Below are 23,313 nucleotides of genomic sequence, written 5' to 3' on the forward strand. Positions count from 1 at the left end.
GAATCCCATGGACTGTAAAGTCAGACATGACTGAGTGACTTTCACTCTCAATTTTTGTATGCATGGCTGAGTCCCTTGCTGTTCACCTGAAACTATCATAACATAGTTAATTGGCTATACTCCAGTAGAAAATAAAAAGTAAAGAATAAAAGAGTGGGTTATAGACCAGGTGAATCAATGGTGTTACCAAGCCTATAATTTAGTTAAGCTGATACCTTTTAATCATGCCAGAGTTCTTCATGAAGGAACTAATGCACTCATTTACTTGATATACATTATTTGTCTCATGGCAGACGATAACAGACTCTCACGGGATGGTTCATTAAGGTTGCACTGCTCTAGCTTAGAGGACAATCTACAGAATAAATATATTATAAAAATAATAAAATTAATTATAGGGATGATAGTGATCATAACAGGGGAACCTAATTTATCCTGGGATAAAGTGGTTAAGTAGTGAGGAAAGGCTTAATTATCTTCATTACCCAGATGAAGAAAGAATATTCAAGGTAGAGGAAAGTCCTGGTAGGGAAAAAGCTTGAGCTGTGTTAATGGCAGGGCAGAGACAGTGTGTTTGGAACAGAGGAGAAATAAGGTGTGAAAATGAGGTTAGAGACATGGGCAGAGACAAGTTAAGGCAACCTTGCAAGTCAAGTAGAGGGTGTGTGTTTTATTGGATATGTGTTAGAAGCAATGGGAAAGCTTTCACTGGGACAGTGAGAGGGCCAGTTTTTTTGTTTTATGAAGATTGACCAGACAAGGATAGAAAGAAAAGATTGGAGGGGACATTTTCCTTTTGAAAATAAGATAAGCCACGTTAGGCTGATCTCAGGTGACCTTGGCTTGTATCAGCTTGAAGCATGGCTTTGGTTTCTGGCCAGAGACAGAAGTCAAGGCCAAGGCAGGGGGAACGCTGAATCCTAGCCTCTAAACCACCAGGGACCAGGGACCAGTGACAAGGCCCTGGCCTGCCAGCTGTGTTGAAATGAATTTCCACATAGAGATGGGAAATAGTGAAACAACTAAAGTATTTATTAGGAAGGAGAGTACGTGTAGATAGACACAGGGGCTAACTCAGAAAATTGCACCCTCACGGTAGTTTGAAACACTAACGTGGGGCATTTCTTCTGGGCTCCCTTTGACCAGTCATCTTGCTTTGCCTGGTTCTGAATCCATATTTGCTTTATCTTAAGGTCTCCTGTGTGTGCACATGCATCTCTGAGCCATGGTGGATTCTAGCAAAGAGGCCAATGGGTAGTTACCATCACTTACTGTGAGATGATCACCATCACCACTCTTTAGATCTCCAAGGAGCCCTTCTGTGCATTTGTAGTTGAAAAAATCTCCTTCTCCCCGAGAATGAGGACTATGTGGTCCTTCATCTCTTCTTTGGGCAGGAATTTCTATTATGGAATTTCTTTCTACAGGTGGGAAACTGGTCAGTCTAGGGTCCATTTATCTCCTGCCTCAGGATCTTTCAGTGGTTCCACCAAGGGAGGAGATTTTCTTGCTCTAGAACAATGGTTCTACACCAGAACTGCTTAGCACTCAAACAACTTGGAAGACAGAATGGGTCGTATTTAGAGAAGATAGATATATTAAGAGGATTCCAAGGTTTCTGAGTTTAACTACTATGTGGTTCAAAATGCTGCTTACTCAGAGGAGAAAAAAGTATTTTTTATTCCTCCCTAGGGAAGAGAAAAAGTTCAACTTTATACACATACAATTTTGACAGTCTTATTAAATCTCCAAGTGGAAATGGTTACTGAGTGGATATCTGGGTCTAGAATTTGAATAAAAAAAGATATTTGTACTGGAAATATACATTTGATGAAGACTATTGATAGTATTTCAAGGCATAATGACGAAGTGTCTTCCCCACAGAGAGAACCAGTGATGAGACTAGTGCCAAGCCTCAGGAAACATTATATTCAGGAAACTAAACTAAGGGTAAATTGAACTAGGGGAAAGTTAGATAGAAAATCAGGAGTGTGCTGTCACAGAAGTACATAGATGAGCATATTTCAAGATCAGGGACACAGCTGTCTATGTTGAATGTAGTTAAACATTTGCGTAAGATCATCCCCAAACTGTCCACACTTAGTAGCATAAAGGTGACCATGCTAGTGAAATTTCAGGAGAGTGTTAAACCAGAGAAAAACAGTATGCTTATTGAAAAGGCCATAAGAATTTAGATAGTTGGCAAACTGATCACACAAATCTTTATAGAGAATATGGTCCTCAAAAACAGAAAAGCTATATAATTATTAAAGAAATGACAGTAAGATTTTTGTTTTTTTTTTTTTTTTTAATTTATTTTTTTTTAAATTTTTAAATTTTAAAATCTTTAATTCTTACATGCATTCCCAAACATGAACCCCCTCCCACCTCCCTCCCATAACATCTTTCTGGTCATCCCCATGCACCAGCCCCAAGCATGCTGCATCCTGCGTCAGACATAGACTGGCGATTCAATTCACATGATAGTATACATGTTAGAATGTCATTCTCCCAAATCATCCCACCCTCTCCCTCTCCCTCTGAGTCCAAAAGTCCATTATACACATCTGTGTCTCTTTCCCTGTCTTGCATACAGGGTCGTCATTGCCATCTTCCTAAATTCCATATATATGTGTTAGTATACTGTATTGGTGTTTTTCTTTCTGGCTTACTTCACTCTGTATAATCGGCTCCAGTTTCATCCATCTCATCAGAACTGATTCAAATGAATTCTTTTTAACTGCTGAGTAATACTCCATTGTGTATATGTACCAAAGCTTTCTTATCCATTCATCTGCTGATGGACATCTAGGTTGTTTCCATGTCCTGGCTATTATAAAACAGTGCCCAGAAGTGGGATTGCTGGGTCATAAGGTAGTTCTATTTGCAATTTTTAAGGAATCTCCACACTGTTCTCCAGCATTTATTGCTTGCAGATTTTTGGATCGCAGCCATTCTGACTGGTGTGAAGTGGTACCTCATAGCAAATGAAGCAACTGACAAACAACTAATCTCAAAAATATACAAGCAACTTCTGCAGCTCAACTCCAGAAAAATAAACGACCCAATCAAAAATGGGCCAAAGAACTAAATAGACATTTCTCCAAAGAAGACATACGGATGGCTAACAAACACATGAAAAGATGCTCAACATCACTCATTATTAGAGAAATGCAAATCAAAACCACAATGAGGTACCACTTCACACCAGACAGTAAGATTTTTGAATTGAAGAGGTTAACTATGTGTGAAGTCTGAGAAAACAGAACCATTAGAAGCTTTTGGATAGAGAAATAGTTACCGATCAAGGCCACAAAGTCAACTTTGCTTGGGTTGGAGGTGAGGGGCAGAAATCTAGGGTCACCTCAAGCACTAAACTGATTATTATTAGCTTGGGGATTATATTTAATTATGAAAGAAATGTTTATATTCATTTGACATTGCATTAAAGTTAACTTCTAAAAGATAAGCAATCACTGTGCATACAAGGATTTATACATAGTGGTTTAGGCACTAAGTTGAGTCTGACTTTTTCCGACCCTAAGGATTGTAGCCCACCAGGCTTCTCTGTCCTTGGAGTTTCCCAGGCAAGATTACTGGAGTGGGTTGCCATTTCCTTCTCCAGGGGATCTTCCCAATCCTGGGTTCAAATGTGCATCTCCTGCATTGCAGGGGGATCCTCTACCACTGAGCCATCCTGTGAAAATAAAAAGTTAAGGACTTGATATATTCCTTCATTTTATAAATTATTTAGAGCACCCACAGTGTGCCAGATGCTGGTTCAAAGAAAATTAAACCCTTTGCAGATCCTGAGGAACCTCAGGGTATTCCACTCTTACACATGTTTATGTGCCTGTCCAGCAAGCTCAAGTGACTGAAATCTTAGTCTGCATGATCCACCTCAAAAGACATCTCTTTTAACTCCTGTGTGCTGTGTGCATGTGTGTGTGTGTGTGTGTGTGTGTGTGTGTGTGTGTGTGTATGTTTGGCCCTCCAAATTGATAGTTGGCAAGATACTAAGAGCCTTATTGTAGAAGAATTTTAAACAGTTGAGACGAACACCTCTCAAATATGAGGAATTTGATTTTAGATTTGAGGAATGGGACAGATTTGGGGAAGTGAGTAAGACATTTGGCAGAAATTTGTAAACAAAACAATGGAGAGACAATTCCATTGGTGCCATATAAGTAAATACTAGAGGAGACTAGAGAAAACAATCATTGGGAAACAAATATAAAAGATCAAATTACATAAATCGCTTTTTTGTTTTCCAATTTCTAGAAGATGCTTTAAGACAGAAGGTGGATATACAATAAGTGGGGAATAAAAAAGGTTTCTCTAATTCCAAGACTTTCTTTCTACCATTGTTTTTTATAGTGATAGGATAATTTTAACTACTTAAAACGGAGGTACGTTTTTGCTTCTTTGTCTTTCTAGAAGGCTGAGCCAAAGAGAAGCTCAGCAGGGAGTGAAATGAATTACTGTCTAAGGTGTCTCATTTCTTACTCCCAACTGAGTTGCCAAAGGTTAGCACACTATTAAAATTCAAGCTTTTGCAAATGTATTTCATTGGTAGTCAACTCACTCACAGTATACCAGTTTTTAGCAATTATTCTCAGTGATAGTCTACATGATTGCCAAAGAATCTCTGCCTCATGTGGAAAAAGAATTCAATAATTCCATATAGGATCAAACATGAATTGTTTAATGATGATAAGGTAAATGAGAAGACAAATAGAAGAATAGTTTGAAATAACCATCTCTATGGTAACTTTGAATGCTGAAAAAAAATAAAATAATTAAGAAACTTTTTTTGTGTGTGGCTGTATTTGGTTTCTCATAAAATAGGTTAGAATATACAGGCGGGATATTCACAGGAGACACACAGATTCGATCACTGGGTCAGGAAGATTCCCTGGAGAAGGAAATGGCAACCTACTCCAGTATCCTTGACTGGAAAATCCCATGGACAGAGGAGCCTGGTGGGCTACAGTCCATGAGGTTGCAAAGAAATGGACACGACTGAGCAACTGAGCATGGGCATTCATAGTTTATGGATGCCTGCAGCTAAAAGGCTAAGCTTTTGGAGTTGTCAGCACAACATTGTTGTTCCTGGTGGCTTTGGAGGCAGTCACATCTGGGTTATTAAACTGGTGACCATCTCCTAAAGTTGTTGCCAGGATTAAATGATCCCGCAATCTGCCGTGTTTTACGCATAGTATAGGCTCCATAAAGCATGTATAAATAGCCGAGAAAAAAGTGCTGACAACTGTTAGGAGTAATCATTTACACTCTAAGGCACAAAATCCCCACAGTCAAGCTCAGGGGCAGCGAGGGCACTGTCTGTATGCATCACAAACGTCTTTGAAGGCAAACAGCAATTTATTTCTGGGGAAAGGAAGAAAAGAGAGAGAAGCAGAGTGGCTTCTATAAACAAGAATAACCGAACTGAAATTAAGAAAACACATACATGTGTTCAGTGATAACTATAGCCTAGGTTAATTAGCCATTTTCATGACAAGACTTGTACAAGGAGAAGGAGGAGGAGGGTCTGCATCACACTCAACAGAGTGAAAATATATCAATTCAGTTCGATTCAGTGGCTCAGTCGTGTCCAACTCTGTGACCCCATGGACTGCAGCACGCCAGGCTTCCCTGTCCATCACCAACTCCTGGAGCTTGCTCAAACTCGTGTCTATTGAGTCGATGATGCCATTCAATCATCTCATCTTCTGTCATCCCCTTCTCCTCCCAAGAAGATATACATTTATATATAAACATGCCTGGGAGAAGCCAAGGATATCAGAGCATCTTTTCACAGTAATTCAGCTGAACTCACATCACTTGTGAAATTGTCCTACAACTGCTGTTCTGGAAATTTCTCCTCCTGCTCCCTTGGGGACCATCTGTGCTACCAGGCTCCTCCTGTGACTCCTCCTTCCCTAGCAACCTGGTCTACAGTACTGACTTCTGCTTTCCCAGCTCCTGCCAGCTGGACTCCTCTCTTGACAGTCAGGAGACGTGCTATGAACCCATCCGGTGTCAGGTGCCCTTCTGCCACCCAAGGATTTCCATGCTCTGCAGTCCTTGCCAGTCAATTCACACTGGATCCCTGAGCCGTGGGTCCAGCAGAGGCTACTGCTTGGGCTATGGATCTAGAACCTGCTACTCATTGGGCATTGGATCCCATAGCTTCAGACCCCTGGTTTACGGAGTCTGTGGTTTCCCTTCCCTGAGCCACAGATCCCGATTCTGCAACTCAATGTACGTGGCTTCTGGGAGCTGCCAAATTTCTTGTGATCAATCAACCTTCTATATCTGGCTTCTACTACTATTCAGCTTTTTAAGGGTTCTAGACTGTGACGTCACAGTTATCTCCCTCAAAGCTAATCTTGGCTATTATTATTAATACCTGGCCAGAGTCTATATTCTACTACTTAGATGAGGAATTTTTAAAAAAATCCTATTAATATTAAAATAATCCATCTCAGAGAGTACACATTCTGTCTTCTATATTTCCTCCCTCACTTCTCTAGTTAAAAATAGAACAGGAGATCTCTTTACCTTTCAAGTAAACTTATTTAAGCTGATATCAGTTCATAAAGCTTCCCATTCAATTTTTTTAAGAGGCTATCTGTTGGGAATTACAAACCTCCTGTTGTTTGACTAAAAAGAAGCATTTAATTTATGGAGCAGACACCCTGTTTGGCAGAATTACCTGCCAATGCAGAGCTGGTTCCTTGGAATTTGGAGCAAGTGGACTTAGAGCGTGGGCAGGAGATTATCCTAAGCTCTCTTGTGACCACCTTATCAGGACATTTTAACTTTGGTTAAACTAGTCATAGGTCTGAGCCAAGCAGAAAAGTTCAGGAAACAGCAGTGATGCTTCAGCAAGTACTAGCTTGGCTGTTTTAGATTAAAGAACTGTCAAAATACTTTTATAGGACCTTTTTACAGATTTGCATTCTAGGTCAATTTAGTCGTGTTGAACTCTTTCTGACCCCATGAACAGTAGCCTGCCAGGTTCCTTTGTTCATGGAATTCTCCAGGCAAGAATACTGGAGTGGGTAGCTAGGCCCTCTTACAGGGAATCTTCCAGAACCAGGGATTGAACCTGAGTCTCTCATGTCCCCTGTATTGGCAAGAAGGTTCTTTACCACTTTTATAGACTTCAGTTCAGTTCAGTTCAGTCACTCAGTTGTGTCCTATACTCTTTGTGACTCATGAACCACAGCATGCCAGGCCTTCCTGTCCATCACCAACCCCTGGAGTCTACCCAAACCCATGTCCATTGAGTCAGTGATGCCACCCAACCATCTCATCCTCTGTCGTCCTCTTCTCCTCCTGCCCTCAATCTTTCTCAGCATCAGGGTCTTTTCCAGTGAGTCAGCTCTTCACATCAGGTGACCTTATGCAAGCTCTAATGAAATTCTGAGGTCGTGATGTTAACCGACCACAGTAACCCAGATAATGAAACAAATATCTTAAGTACGGATGAAATTAACCACAGATTCATCTTATTGCAATAAAAAGATTAGAGTCATGTTGATGTTTAGACTTCTGAGTCATGTTGATGTTCAGACTTCATTCTCTCTTCTATTTGGTCAGTATAAGGCCAGCTGTTTCACAGAATTCTCCTGACAACTTCTGGAAATATGGCAGCATCATGAATAGGAAATACTAACTGAGATGGAGGACTTGATATCTTGGGCTTATATTTGGATATGATAACAGATACTTTGTTAAGTTTTCTTGTTTAATGAAATGCATACATCTACATTTGAAATACCTAAGTGGGAATAAAATGTTGATATCTAGGTGGATGTGGGTAACATATTGTTCATTGCCCTCACAGCTGTTTTTCTCCCCTCTCTTCTTCCCACAATAACTGAATTTTGCTTGCGTATCCTGTCTTATCCACCTATTCTTTTATATTAACATAGCTATGGCCCAGGTTTCAGGACTGAATCTGGCAATCCCAGTTCCTACTGAAACGGAATAGTTCAGAAGGGAGCACGTGGTCTAACTTAAGCCAATGAGAAACAGGGAGTAATCTTAAGAGATGTTTTTGTTAAAAATCTTATGGAGTTTTTTGAAGCCAGCATGTCTCCATTTTATCACATCTTCTGTGGAATGCTGCATCCATCTTGCATATGGCCTGAGAACTAAACCATTGTGGGAAAGAGGGTAAAACCAACAGGAATGCTGAGGAACAGAGCCCGGACCACCTTACTTCTGGACTTTGGTCTTGAGCTAATACATATTATTATATAAGCTATGCTGAATTACAGTTTAAGTTGCTTGTAACTAAAGTTTTCCTAAATGAGACAGTCCTTTAAAACCTAAAACAATCTCTTTCTCAATTAAAAAAAAAAAAAGTGAGGGTGAAAGTATGCCACTCAGTCGTGCCTGACTCTTCATGACCCCATGGACTGTAGCCCACCAGGTTACAAACTGTCCAAGGTATTTTCCAGGCAAGAATATTGGAGTTGGTAGCCATTACCTTCTCCAGGGGATCTTCCCAACCCAGGGATCGAACTTGGGTCTCCTGCATTGCAGTTGGGTTCTTTACTGGCTATAAAGACTCCTTAATATAATATTAAAGACCACTTGCAGCTCTGCACTCTCCCATTTTCTCTTCTCATCACACTCCACAAACATACACTCCACCAACATATACTGCATTGTTGCCAACTACTCACATTTCCAGGAACACATGGTGCAGATCTGAGTGCAGATCTAATACTTCTAAAATTAATGCTACATCTCTCTTAACCTTCAAAACCCATGACAACGCTATCTCTTCTCCCATTTCTCTTAAATAGACTACAAAATCAATAAAGTTGATGATTCTGAATATAATGCTAGCATTATATATGCTTATATTTTGCTAATTACAAAGGCACTAGTTTTAATATTTCATTTAAACTATTATTTTGTTCAGTACTTACACTTATATTTTCAATATATACAATGGGATTTAGTCTAACAAAATTTTGTAAGTAGTAAAGACAGTAAAAATTAATTTAATGAATGAATGAATGAGATGAGGATGACAGTCTGAAGAATATATTATGTCAGTGACAACAAGCATGTATTCATTTTTGCTAGTTGAACTCTATTTAGGTCAGTTACTTGTCATCAAAGTCTTCAATCCTTTGTTCATCATTATCATCAGAAATGATTTAGCACCATCTCAATGGCATATTACCACGACCTCATTACCCGTAGGATAACTGGAAGAACTCAAAAGCAAATTCACATTTTCGGATCACACAAAGGCAAAAAAATAACTTCACCATATGCTAACCTCAGAGGAAGGCCAGAGTAAGAACATCTGAGGATAGGAACAAAAGCAATTACATAATTACTATAATAAACCATAACACTTTCACATCCAAGACATAATGAACAAAGGGGTGGAAAATATGAGAGTTAATGTTTAGATACTTAAGATACTCTGGTTCATTCTTTTTGTTTTAATTACTCCTCATTAAAGTTTTCATAGACAGTGTGTAATCATCTAACTTTTCTCTTTTTTTAAAATTTTTTCTCTTTTCAACTCTTTGAATCAAAATCTGATGTGATTGAATTGTGAATGGCTAAGAATTATTCCAGGAAGCAAAATTATTTAGAAATAGTTTCAGAGAAGAAATGCTGTTATGTGTGAATCCTTTTATGATCATATTCTAAGAGAATCTATTTATCATTAGAAACAGAGAGTGTTGGTGAAAGAGTATTTCCATATTCCACACAGGATCAATATTATGGTTGCTGCTGCTGCTAAGTCGCTTCAGTCGTGCCTGACTCTGTGCGACCCCATAGACGGCAGCCCACCAGGCTCACCCGTCCCTGGGATTCTCCAGGCAAGAACACTGGAGTGGGTTGCCATTTCCTTCTCCAATGCATGAAAGTGAAAAGTGAAAGTGAAGTCACTCAGTCGTGTCTGACTCTTAGCGACCCCATGGACTGCAGCCCACCAGGCTCCTCCATCCATGGGATTTTCCAGGCAAGAGTACTGGAGTGGGGTGCCATTGCCTTCTATGAATATTATGGTTATAGTGTCATGATTTTAAGTATTCTAGAGCCTAAAAATTCTACCATATCTATTTCATTGCCTGAGGAGTTTTACATGGTACTTGACTTAGTTTACAGAAATTGATATCTAACGGAGTTGGACACAGCTTAGCAACTCAAGAACAACAATGTCTAAAGGAAACAGATCATTCCCCTTAACACCTTCTTTTGAGGTGGATTCATGTGTACAAGGGAAGCTCTAACTTAGTCAGTAAAGAATATGCCTGCATTGCAGGAGACCTGGGCTTGATCCCATGGTGGGGAAGATCCCCTGGAGAAGGAAATGGCAACCCACTCCAGTATCCTTGATGGAAAATCCCATGGACAGAGGAGCCTGTTGAGCTGCAGTCCAAGAGGTCGCAAAGAGTTGCACATGATTGAGCAACTAACACTTTCTTTCTTCATGTGTTTCTGTCCAGAGAAGCGAACTTTTTATTTACTTGCAGTTGAGTTCAGTTCAGTTCAGTTGCTCAGTTGTGTCTGAGTCTTTGTGACCCCAAGAACCACAGCACGCCAGGCCCCACTGTCTACCACCAACTCCCAGAGTTTACCCAAACTCAGGTCCATTGAGTCAGTGATGCCATCCAACCATCTCAACCTCTGTCATCCCCTTCTCCTCCTGCCCTCAATCTATCCCAGCATCAGGATCTTTTCAAATGAGTCAGCTCTTCACATCAAGTTTCAGCTTCAACATCAGTCCTTCCAATGAACACCCAAGACTGATGTCCTCTAGGATGGACGGGTTGGATCTCTTTGCAGTCCAAGGGACTCTCAAGCATCTTCTCCAACAACACAGTTCAAAAGCATCAATTCTTCGGCACTCAGCTTTCTTTATAGTCCGACTCTTACACCCATACATGACTATTGGAAAAACCATAGCCTTGACTAGATGGACCTTTGTTGACAAAGTAATGTCTCTGATTTTTAATATGCTGTCTAAGTTGGTCATAAGTTTCCTTCCAAGGAGTAAGCGTCTTTTAATTTCATGGCTGCAGTCACCATCTGCAGTGATTTTGGAGCCCAGAAAGATAAAATTTGACACTGTTGCTACTGTTTCCCCATCTATTTCCCATGAAGTGATGGGACCAGATGCCATGATCTTAGTTTTCTGAATGTTGAGCTTCAAGCCAACTTTTTCACTCTCCTGTTTCACTTCAAGAGGTTCTTTTGTTCCTCTTCACTTTCTGCCCTAAGGGTGGTGCCATCTGCATATCTGAGGTTTCTGTTATCTCAAATATAACAGAACTTCTAATTTATAGTTGTGGATTTCTACCTGTATGCATGGCATCTTGTGTTTGGTAGCTAAGTTGTGCCTGAATCTTTGCAACCCCTTGAGCTGCAGCATGCCAGGTTTCTCAGAGTCTGTTCAAACTATGTCCATTGAGTCAGTAATGCCATACAACTATCTCATCCTCTGTCATTTCCATCTCTTCCTGCCTTCAATCTTTCCTGACATCAGGTCTTTTTCAATGAGTCAGCTCTTAGAAAGTATTGAAGCTTCAGCTTCAGCATCAGTCCCTCCAATGAATATTCAGGGTTGATTTCCTTTAGGATTTACTGGTTTGATCTCCTTGCAGTCTAAGGGACTCTCAAGAGCCTTTAACACCACAGTTTGAAAGCATCAATCCTTTGGCACTCAGCCTTCTTTATAGTCCAACGCTCACATCCATACATGACTACTGGAAAAATTACAGCTTTGACTATATCAACCCTTGTTGGCAAAGTAATGCCTCTGCTTTTTAATAGAATGTCTATGTTTGTCATAGCTTTTCTTTCAAGGAGCAAGCATCTTAATTTCATGGCTGCAGTCACTGTCCACAGTGATTTTGGAGGCCAAGAAAATGAAGTTTTTCATTGTTTACACTTTTTCCCCACCTATTTGCCATGAAGTGATGGGAACAAGTGCCAAATTTTTCACTTTTTGAATGTTAAGTTTTAAGCCAAATTTTCAGTCTCTTCCTTCACTGTAATCAAGAGGCTCTTTAGTTCCTCTTCACTTTCTGCCATAAGGGTGGTGTCATCTGCATATCTGAGGTTATTGTTATTTCTCCCAGCAATCTTGATTCCAGCTTGTGTTTCATCCAGCCTGGCATTTTGCATAATTTACTCTGCGTATATGTTAAATAAACAGGGTGACAATATGCAGCCTTGATGTACTCCTTTCCCAATTTGGAACCAGTCTGTTGTTCCATGTCTGGTTCTAAATGTTGCTTCTTGACCTGCACACAGATTTCTCAGGAGGCAGGTAAGATGTTTTATTATTCCCATCTCTTTAAGAATTTTCCACAGTTTGTTGTGATCCACACAGTCAAAGGCTTTAATGTAGGCAATGGAGCAGAAGCAGATGTTTTGCTGGAATTCTCTTGCTTTTTCTAGATCCAGCAGATGTTGGCAATTTGATCTCTGGTTCCTCTGCCTTTTCTAAATGCAGAAGGGTGACTTTCATTTGTGAATTTTTGTTTACCTTGATACAGTTGTACCAGTGATTAGAAGTCTGATGTAGCAACATAATCAATATAAAAACAATATAAACTACTCAACTTTACAACAACCATGTGCTAAGTTCCTGAGAGATGGAGACGGGCTGGCTAGACATTTGATGAAAATGATAAACACCTTCTAACCCTTAAAAGGGTCTCAGAATGTGTGACATTTACAGCCATAAACAACATAATCTCAAAAACACAAAAAAGACTCTTTTATTTTACTTTATAGTATGGTAGCAACCCCAGACTGATGTTGCCATAAGAACACCGTCTTGGTCTGTAAGATGATCTTTAATTTGATTGGAAATACTTTCACTCATTTATCACTCAAAATGCGGCAGGCGATCTGATACTATATATATCATCTCAGTAGGAAATGGCCACCCACTCCAGTATTCCTGCCTGGAAAATTCCATGGACAGAGGAATCTGACAGGCTACAGTTCACAGGGCTGCAGAGTTGGACACCACTAAAGTGACTTAGCATGCCACTGCAAATGTTGATATTCCACCCTCTGGTGGGTAGGAGGTGCCACTTTATCTGCAATCATGTTGACTTCAAGACCAGTAAATTGCTGTTCAACAATTTAGTAGCAAAGAATCCAGTCGCCATAAGCCATCAGATAATTATTCTACTTATTTTTTCTCAAGAATTCTAGGAAATAGACTACATAATTATCAGTTTCAAGTGCCTACAGAACTAATGTTTAATTTTCAGTGAGTTGAATGAAAACATTTCCAAGGTGACTAGTTGTCCTAACCTACATCATTATGTTGAAATATGCCAGGCCACTCCCTCTATAAACTCAGCACCAGTTAAAATCAAAACTGTATACTGGAACATCTGTTAATTCAACACTTAATTAGACAGAATGTTCAAGTTAATGCCTCATCCCAACAGAAAAGAACTCACAGAGCAGCCTTATTCACAAATGACAGACCTACTCACAACTGACACTGTCTTCATGTGGAGATTTGGAACTGCACTGGTATGCACTAATTTACTACACATTGTGAGGTTAATAAAGAGGTTAACTGCTGAAGATAATTGTGTGAATGTTGGCCTGGATGGTGTCCTGTCTTTGCCCCTCAGAATTTGGCAAAGGACTCTGCTGACAGTGAAAAGTACTGCCGTTTTGCTCGGTAAAAACTTTCAAAAACATTTGCCTGTGTTGTTTCTATGGGCAATCAAATATTCTAAAATAATTGATTCAGCTAATAAGAGCCTTCCTTAATGATTTTCTTCTTATTTCACTGATTTTACTTATTTACCTTTCAGGTAGGCATGGTTATTATTATCTCTTTTTTATAACCTCTGTGCCCTTGCCAATTCTTGGGTATGTTCCAGTTTCAGAACTGTATACCTTAAGACTTTAGCTGTAATTTGAGTGAATTTTTACTTAACAACTTCTATTAATTAATGTTTCAAAACACACTGATGGAGCTCTTATTATGTACCAGCCAGGCACGGTGTTTAGAGTTAAGGATACAGTAGTGAGAAAGATATATATTTCTTGCCTTTATGGAACTTTGAGTGTGATGACAAAGACATAAGAAAGAAACAAAATCATTATAAGCTGAGATAAGTATTGTGAAGGAAAAAAAAAACTGATTCTCTGAGAATGTGACTTTTTTTCAACTGGAAAGATGAAGGAAAGAACTTAAGAGGAGCATTTAAGTTGAGACAAAATATGAGGAAGGGAGCTGTATATGGAGAGGGAGAGGGCAGTGAAGGAATGAAACAGAAAACAGCATGTGCAAAATACTGAAGCAAGGAAAGGCTTGGCATGTTCAAGGAACTAGGTAAAGACTTGGGAGCATAGAGCATTTTGGGCAGAAGAAAGTGATGAGATTTGGAAAAAAAAATAGGCAGCAATCAGGTCTTAGATGGTGCTGTAGGAGAATGGGTCTCATTTTTAAGAGCAATGAGAATCCATTTACCACTTTGAAGAAGAGAAGCTTTTGTGTAATGATGAATACAAACGTGCATAAACATTAAATGGTTTGTTGTAGGGTTCATGTAGAGGGCATAATGGGATCTTTCATCTCACAAAAGTGGCCCTGCAAAATTATAAATGATTTGCCAGCATTACAAAAACATTATACACAAATTGAGTGTACAACCTGTCAAGCTGAATGTGGACACTCAGAGGTGTCCTTTTAAGTATATAATATCCTTGGTCCATTATGTATTAAAGAAGAGCTTGTATAAGGGTTGTTCAAAGTTCCTGAGTGTTCTTGGTTTGCTTCAGACCAAGACAGGTAGACCAGAGAGCTGGTCTAAAAATATACTTCTGTCATTCCACTGTCATAAGCTGAAGGAAATAAGTTGCAGAATATGTTAGAGAAATCGTGTTTCTAGGTCTTGGGCTATAAACTACCCTAAGTACAGCATAATAGCTGATAAATGTAGGAGCTGATCATTCTTCCATCAAAAATGAAACGCTGAGTTTAAAAAAAAATAAAAATAAAAAGTAAAGCATACTTGAAACAGGTTTCTTACAAAGGCAGATTATCAAGCACAAAGATAAATAAATTTACTACTTGGTATAAAATATAATCAAAACAATGAATGTGTCAGAATCCGTTGCTAATTCAGAGGAATAAGTAATAACATCTGACCAGGAAAATTGAAGGAAAGCTTTAAAAAGAGTTAACATTTAAATTTTGCTTTCAGTAAGATGAGGGGAACAAAATGTCAGACAAAGGGAAAGATGTTTATAGGGCAATGGTCAGATTCAGTACTTTGGGTGAAGAGTTCAAAGGAGAATGAGGGCAATTAAAATCAAATCAACCTCTTACTGAAAAATGCTTTGATTATATTATCAAGTTCTGCTTAGATGCCATTTCTCAAAATGACAGCACTGAATATTAATCACTATGCAATTGGCTATTTCTACATATATTCTTTATAGTCCATTTACCAATATAGAAAGTCATGGTGACTAAGGGGGAAAAAAAAAATGTTAGCTTGGTGACTTGTTGGGACTCATATTTGACAAGCCCCACCCGAATGAGTCAGCTTTGGGGCTAACATGAAAGCCATTTTGAAGATTCAAAGTGGACTGGCTTCTTTGCTAATAAAACATTATCCTCATATATAAGTAAGCAAAGTGTTAATGAGATGCTATCCTTCCAATAAGCTTAAGCAATGAAGTAGCAAGAGTCATGAAAAGAAGCCAACACCCAGTTTTCAGAGTATATAACCTCCTAAGTAATGAATTTGATCTTCAGGCCAGCATGTTGCGTCCCTGGGACCAACTCAATCAAGGATTTTCACAATATGACCCAGAGACCCATCCACTCACTCAAGAACTTCTACAATGCCCCACCTCTCTCTGCCATCATACATGACTCGAATGTTATAAACTTTGAAGATGGATTCTTTTTACCCAGCAGTTGCTACAGCAAGACCTGGCTCCTGGACAACTTTCCAGAAACCTGCAGGGAAACCACCAGCTGCACAGTACCTGAAGATGAACGGGAATTACACACAGAGGAGAGCTGTGTGCAAAATGCCTGTGTCTCCAGAGTCGTCCAAACAACTTGTTCTAATTCCAGGCCCTGTGAAAGCACAGCATGCCAGTCAAGAAGTTCCTCGGCAGTGTTGGAGTGTGTTTCTCAGCCTTGCCAGTCAGAAAGTAGCCAGCAAATGTGTTCTGTAGTCCAGAGCTGCCTACCTGTGAGCAACATGGCGAAGTCTTGTCCACCCAAGACTTATGTGTCTAAGAGTTGCCAGACTCTGGACTGCGACTGTAGCCAGAGCCAAGCTCAGAGCCCTGAATCCAGTTCCTGTAGCTCTTTGGTCTATGTCACACCAGAGTCACAGCTCCTGGAAACTTCTAACACTTATGAGCCAACTTGCTGTGTTACTGGTGGTTTGTAATTGCCTACTGAGTGAAGAATCTGCAGAATGTGTCGGGAGACTCAGATTTTAAGTTTCATAAATTGAGTCCTGAAAAAAAGGATCTTTTCCTTCTCTAAACACAAGCTATTTTTGCCTGTTTGTGAGTGAATGAACCATCCTGTGCTGTCTCCAAAGAGAAATTTTTTTACTTTTTTTTTTCTTTTTTGAGCATTTCTGGTGGTAACCTAGGCTTCTCGAGTGGCTCAGTGGTAAAGAACCTTCCAGCAATGGAGGAGTCATGGCAGCAGCCTCGGGGGCGATTCCTGGGCCAAGAAGACCCCCTGGAGAAGAAACTGGCAACTCACTCCAGTATTTTTGCCTGGAAATCCCATGGACAGAGGAGCCTGGCAGGCTATAGTCTATGGAATTGCAAAAGAGTTGGACAAGACTGAGCTACTAAAGAAACTGGTGGTAAGCTGATGGGAAAGTATGCTATTTTAGGTCACTAGGACACTATTTATTATAGAGAAATAAGAATTGCCACCAGGGACTAACATGAATACTTAAAAAGTCCACACTACACTTTGACTACTGATTATTATCAGTGGAAACACTAATCATTGAATCTGGCTTATTATAACATGCTATAATAAAGATAATGGGCTACTGATATCAGAAAAACATAATACTAGAGTTTAAAGATGCCTTGAAACCCATTGAGTCCTGTGAACTCTGCTGGCTTCAACTGTATCAGAGGTTGCTCATATAGTTAATAACATCAAACCACAACTCAAATCTGTGTCTCCTCACTGTCCATCATTATTCTATTTACTGTAATACAGCATTCTTTTAGTTAACTATTACATTGAACCTATTGTCTGACAAGTGCAAGACAGTTTTGAATTTCACCTCCATAAACTGCATAACCATGGACTAGTTTGAATATGATAAGTTCAGGTTTAGCATATTCACTACATTTCTGCTATTCTGGTGTTCTGCTATTCTCTTTTCACTATTTAAGTGTTTTGGGGTGTGTGATTTTGGAAAATATTCTTTGTAGTAAATAAATTTACTTTATTTACCTCACAAGCAATTGTTACTATTATTTTTATTTCACATTTTTATGGGTTTTAGGTTACCGTTACCCCCACATTCCACCCAATTGGATTAAAAGTGTAAATAGTTCGCCAAAAGTTGGCCCAAAAGTTCATTCAGGTTTTTCCGGAAGTTACTATAGAAAAATACAAACAAACTTTCTGGAAGCCAACTCAGTATTCGGAAGCATAAAAGAGAACATGATCCCTTACCATGGTTTGTATACCAGATTTTGTTGTTCAGTCACTTAGTCACATCTGATTCTTTGTGTGCAGACACCATGAACTGCAGCTTGACAAACTTCCCTGTTTTTCACTATCTCCCAGAGTTTTCTCAGATTCATGTCCATTGAGTCAGTGATGCCATCCACCCACCTTATCCTCTGCCACCGCTTTTGCCTCCTATCCTAAATCTTTCCTAGAATCAGGATCGTTTTCAATGAGTCAATTCTTGTCATCAGGTGGCTGAGGTATCAAATCTTCAGTTCAGCATCAGTTCTTCCAATGAATGTTCTAGGCTGATTTCCTTTAGGACTGACTGGTTTGATCTTCTTGCTGCCCAAGGAACTCTCAAGAGTCTTCTCCAGCACCAGAGTGTACAGTATGGATCAGAGTAGGAAAGCACATTGGTGGTAGTCAACCATCAGTCAAAGCAGAGGTGCATGCTAAATACGAAGATGATTAAACCACAGGGTTAGAATATATGAAGACTCATTAACTTTGTTTAGAACAGCTTGGCTATTAAGAAGCTGTGGATGTTGTCTTTTCTTTTTTTTACATTTTATTTTATTTTTACTTTATTTTAATTTACAATACTGTATTGGTTTTGCCATACATTGACATGAATCCACTACGGGTGTACATGAGTTCCCAAACATGAACCTCCCTCCCACCTCCTACCCCATATCATCTCTCTGGATCATCCCCATGCACCAGCCCCAAGCATCCTGTATCCTGCATTGAACCTAGACTGGCGATTCATTTCTTACATGATATTATACATGTTTCAATGCCATTCTCCCAAATCATCCCACCCTCTCCCTCTCCCTCACAGTCCAAAAGTCCACTCTACACATCTGTGTCTCTTTTGCTGTCTCGCATACAGGGTCATCATTACCATCTTTCTAAATTCCATATATATGTGTTAGTATACTGTATTGGTGTTTTTCTTTCTGGCTTACTTCACTCTGTATAATCAGCTCCAGTTTCATCCATCTCATTAGAACTGATTCAAATGTATTCTTTTTGATGGCTGAGTAATACTCTATTGTGTATATGTACCACAGCTTTCTTATCCATTCATCTGCTGATGGACATCTAGGTTGTTTCCACGTCCTGGCTATTATAAACAGTGCTGTGATAAACATTGGGGTACATGTGTCTCTTTCTATTCTGGTTTCCTCAGTGTGTATGCCCAGCAGTGGGATTGCTGGGTCATAAGGCAGTTCTATTTGCAATTTTTTAAGGAATCTCCACACTGTTCTCCATAGTGGCTGTACTAGTTTGCATTCCCACCAACAGTGCAAGAGGGTTCCCTTTTCTCCACATCCGCTTCAGCATTTATTGCTTACAGACTTTTGGATCGCAGCCATTCTGACTGATGTGATCAGAAGAATCAATATAGTGAAAATGAGTATACTACCCAAAGCAATCTACAGATTCAGTGCAATCCCTATCAAGCTACCAGCGGTATTTTTCACAGAACTGGAACAAATAATTTCAAGATTTGTATGGAAATACAAAAACCTTCGAATAGCCAAAGCAATCTTGAGAAAGAAGAAGGGAACTGGAGGAATCAAGTTGCCTGACTTCAGGCTCTACTACAAAGCCACAGTCATCAAGACAGTATGATACTGGCACAAAGACAGACATATAGATCAATGGAACAAAATAGAAAGCCCAGAGATAAATCCACACACATATGGACACCTTATCTTTGACAAAGGAGGCAAGAATATACAATGGAGTAAAGACAGTCTCTTTAACAAGTGGTGCTGGGAAAACTGGTCAACCACTTTTAAAAGAATGAAACTACATCACTTTCTAACACCACAACACAAAAATAAACTCAAAATGGATTAAAGATCTAAATGTAAGACCAGAAACTATAACACTCCTAGAGGAGAACATAGGCAAAACACTCTCCGACATAAATCACAGCAGGATCCTCTATGGTCCACCTCCCAGAATTCTGGAAATAAAAGCAAAAATAAACAAATGGGATCTAATTAAAATTAAAAGCTTCTGCACAACAAAGGAAACTATGAGCAAGGTGAAAAGACAGCCTTCTGAATGGGAGAAAATAATAGCAAATGAAGCAACTGACAAACAACTAATCTCAAAAATATACAAGCAACTTATGCAGATCAATTCCGGAAAAATAAATGACCCAATCAAAAAAATGGGCCAAAGAACTAAATAGACATTTCTCCAAAGAAGACATACGGATGGCTAACAAACATATGGAAAGATGCTCAACATCACTCATTATTAGAGAAATGTGGATGTGGTCTTAATGGATCTCTCATTTTCAGCCAACATAAAGTAGTGGTTACAGGCATGGATTCTGAAATCAGATTTCCTTAGCTGTGTTGGTGAAGGATGTTTGAATCCCAGCTGTGTGGTATGTGTAAGTTTTTTAACCATTCTCCGTTTCAGCTTACTCACCTACAGAATTGAGATGATAATGGTATGACCATGGTGAGACCTAATAAGTTAGTAATTTGAAAGAGATCAGCACATGACTTTGTGTATAGAAAATGTTTAGTAAAATTTAGCAACACCTTTTGCAAGCTCAGAGACTCAATATGAAAGGTGAAGGCAGGGATACGTAGATAAACTCTGAAACCTATGACATATTAGGAAAGCTATTCATCCAAAACTGAGAAATTAAGCTGTTTTGTATCTGAAAAGACACAAGCCGTATCTTACACTAACAGACAGGCTTAAAAACCAAGTGTTGTCCTTTGTTGAAGTGGGCTGGCAAGTATATCTGACAAGTATCTCTATGACAAAGCTAGTGTTGATTTACCTGTCATCTCTGTGAATAGGTTAGGCAGAGGTCATCCAAAAGAGGAAGATTTAAAATCCATAAACCACCAGTTACACAGGTGCTTCTGTAAAGGCGCACAGTTGAGAGGTAGCTGATGCAGGTCTGAAAGAAGCTGAATGAACACTTTGATTCTGTTAATAGCAACAGAGCACGTGGAGATCACATCAGAGTGTTCCTGTTGCAAAAAACATTGACATAAAGCTTCTGGCTGTAGCAGCGATGGCAGCAACACAGCATTGACAGCAGTAAGGAGACCTCCTCCTCATGGTAGCTTCAGGGGATTCCAGTCACAGCCAATCATGTGGACATAAATGAAACTCGCTGGTAGAGCAGACTGTCACTAATGTAACTCAAACAGGGAAGGGTTCAACTGCTCTGGGCCACACATTCTTTCTGGGATGAGCATGATAACTCTCCTGAGAAGTTAGCTGAAGAAGGAGCCAGTATATAACCTAACCCGGTACGGAGCATATTGGAACTCTTTCTAGAGAGAAACTCTGTGGACTCAGGGGCTACAGAATCTTGGTACTGGAATGGAGCCTGGTGTGGATGTGAAGAGATGCTCTGTATTCAGTTTAGCGTAGTGGGAATTGGCCTTGGATTATGACTAGACCTTGTTCAAATGGTGGTTCAGATAGTAAAGAATCTGTCTTCAATGTAGGAGACCTGGGTTCAATCCCTGGGTCAAGAAGATCCCCTGGGAAGGGAATGATTACCCACTCCAGCATTTTTGCCTGGAGAATCTCATGGACAGAGGAGCCTTGTGGGCTATACTATAGTCCATGTGGTCACAAAGAGTGGAACATGACTGAGGTGAGTAATACTGTCATTTGTTTAAATACAAATTCTGCCGTTTCCTAACTATGTGCCTGGGACAAGTTTATATTTCTGAGATTCAGTTCCTTCATTGTTCAGTTCAGTTCAGTCTCTCAGTTGCATCCAACACTTTGTGACCCCATGAACCACAGCACACCAGGCCTCCCTGTCCATCACCAACTCCCAGAGTCCTCCCACACCCATGTCCATTGAGTCAGTGATGCCATCCAACTATTTCATCCTTTGTCATCCCCTTCTCCTCCTGCCCTCAATCTTTCCCAGCATCAGGGTCTTTTCAAATGAGTCAGGTCTTTGCTTCAGGTGTCCAAAATATTGAAGTTTCAGCTTCAACATCAGTCCTTCCAATCAACATCCAGGACTGTATCTTTAGGATGGACTGGTTAGATCTCCTTGCTGTCCAAGGGACTCTCAAGAGGCTTCTCCAACACCACAGTTCAAAAGCATCAATTCTTCAGCACTCAGCTTTCTTTATAGTCCAACTCTCACATCCATACATGACCACTGGAAAAACCATAGCCTTGACAAGATGGACCTTTGTTGACAAAGTAATGTCTCTGCTTTTCAATATGCTGTCTAGGTTGGTCATAACTTTCCCCCCTTCATTGTAAAATGTAGATAATACCTAATTCATTGGATAATTGTGACAGCTAAATGGTGTCATGCCCACTAAAGGCTTCTTGGGATGTTTGTGTCAAAATATGCAAGAAACCATCAGGTACTTTACATGATATTTGCTTCTTGGACCTAAGCCACATTTTCATGATTTCTCTATACTGAATTTAAATTTTAGGTTAGCGATCAAGAAAAGCTACTCATTATAGCACAATGGACATAGGTAGTATGGAACATGACTCTGTCTGTATAGTACTCTTAAAAACTGTAGAAATGTTTCAGTGGGGACATGCTATAGAACATTCTTCATAGTGCAAGGAATTTCTTCTTGCCTGAACAGAAAGCCTTTGATAGAATTTGTGTATTGACATTACTTACCCTAGGTTTTTCAAAATGTAGGTAGCTTAACAGCATGTTTTTTTGTTTTTTTTTTTTTTCCCTTCCTAGAAGCTGTGCTGTGTGGTGCTTAGTCACTCAGTCATGTGCAACTTTTTGCGACCCCATGGATTGTAGCCTACCAAGAAAGAATACAAGAGTAGGTTGCCATGCCCTTCTCCAAGATATATACCCAATCCAGAGATTGAACTCAGGTCTCCCATCATTGCAGATGGATTCTTTACCATCTGAGCCACCAGGAAAGACCAAGAATACTGGAGTAGGTGGCTTATCCCTTCTCAAGGGGAAATTCTAGACCCAGGAACTGAACCAGGGTCTCCTGCATTGAAGGCAGATTCTTAAAGAATTTAAAGGACATTTCCTTGTCTATGCAATACTACGTCAAGAAGCATAAAATATCTCTTATTAATTTGATCCTAATGAACTGTGACTTCCAGATGTTCAAGCTAGTTTTAGAAAAGGCAGAAGAACCAGAGATCAAATTGCCAACATCTACTGGATCATAGAAAAAGCAAGAGAGTTCCAGAAAAACATCTATTTCTGCTTTATTGACTATGCCAAAGCCTTTGACTGTGTGGATCACAATAAACTGGAAAATTCTGAAAGAGATGGGAATACAGACCACCTGACCTGCCTCTTGAGAAATTTGTATGCAGGTCAGGAAGCAATAGTTAGAACTGGGCATGAAACAACAGACTGGTTCCAAAAAGGAAAAGGAGTAGATCAGGTTGCATATTGTCACTCTGCTTATTTAACTTATATGCAGAGTACATCATGAGAAATGCTGGACTGGATGAAGCACAAGCTGGAATCAAGATTGCCAGAAGAAATGTCAACCTCAGAATGCAGATGACACCACCCTTACGGCAAAGAATAACTAAAGAGCCTCTCAATGAAAGCGAAAGAGGAGAGT

At 39.7% G+C, this 23,313-nt stretch overlaps 2 protein-coding genes across 2 annotated transcripts; both read left to right on the forward strand.

The window, feature by feature from the left end:
• The first annotated feature begins 2,048 nt into the window (after positions 1-2,048).
• On the forward strand, positions 2,049-6,409 carry LOC114109376 (keratin-associated protein 13-4-like). Its single transcript, XM_042243552.1, is given in 3 exon segments — positions 2,049-2,163; positions 5,794-5,907; positions 5,910-6,409. Coding segments are annotated over 3 exon segments (729 nt in total).
• Positions 6,410-15,779: 9,370 nt separating this feature from the next.
• On the forward strand, positions 15,780-17,492 carry LOC101106296 (keratin-associated protein 27-1). The gene has a single exon (XM_004002777.6). The coding sequence runs from the start codon at positions 15,780-15,782 to the stop codon at positions 16,446-16,448; it is 669 nt and encodes a 222-aa protein (XP_004002826.2). The 3' UTR covers positions 16,449-17,492.
• Positions 17,493-23,313: the final 5,821 nt, after the last annotated feature.

This window comes from Ovis aries, chromosome 1 (assembly GCF_016772045.2).
Source record: "Ovis aries strain OAR_USU_Benz2616 breed Rambouillet chromosome 1, ARS-UI_Ramb_v3.0, whole genome shotgun sequence".
Taxonomy (NCBI): Eukaryota; Metazoa; Chordata; class Mammalia; order Artiodactyla; family Bovidae; genus Ovis; species Ovis aries.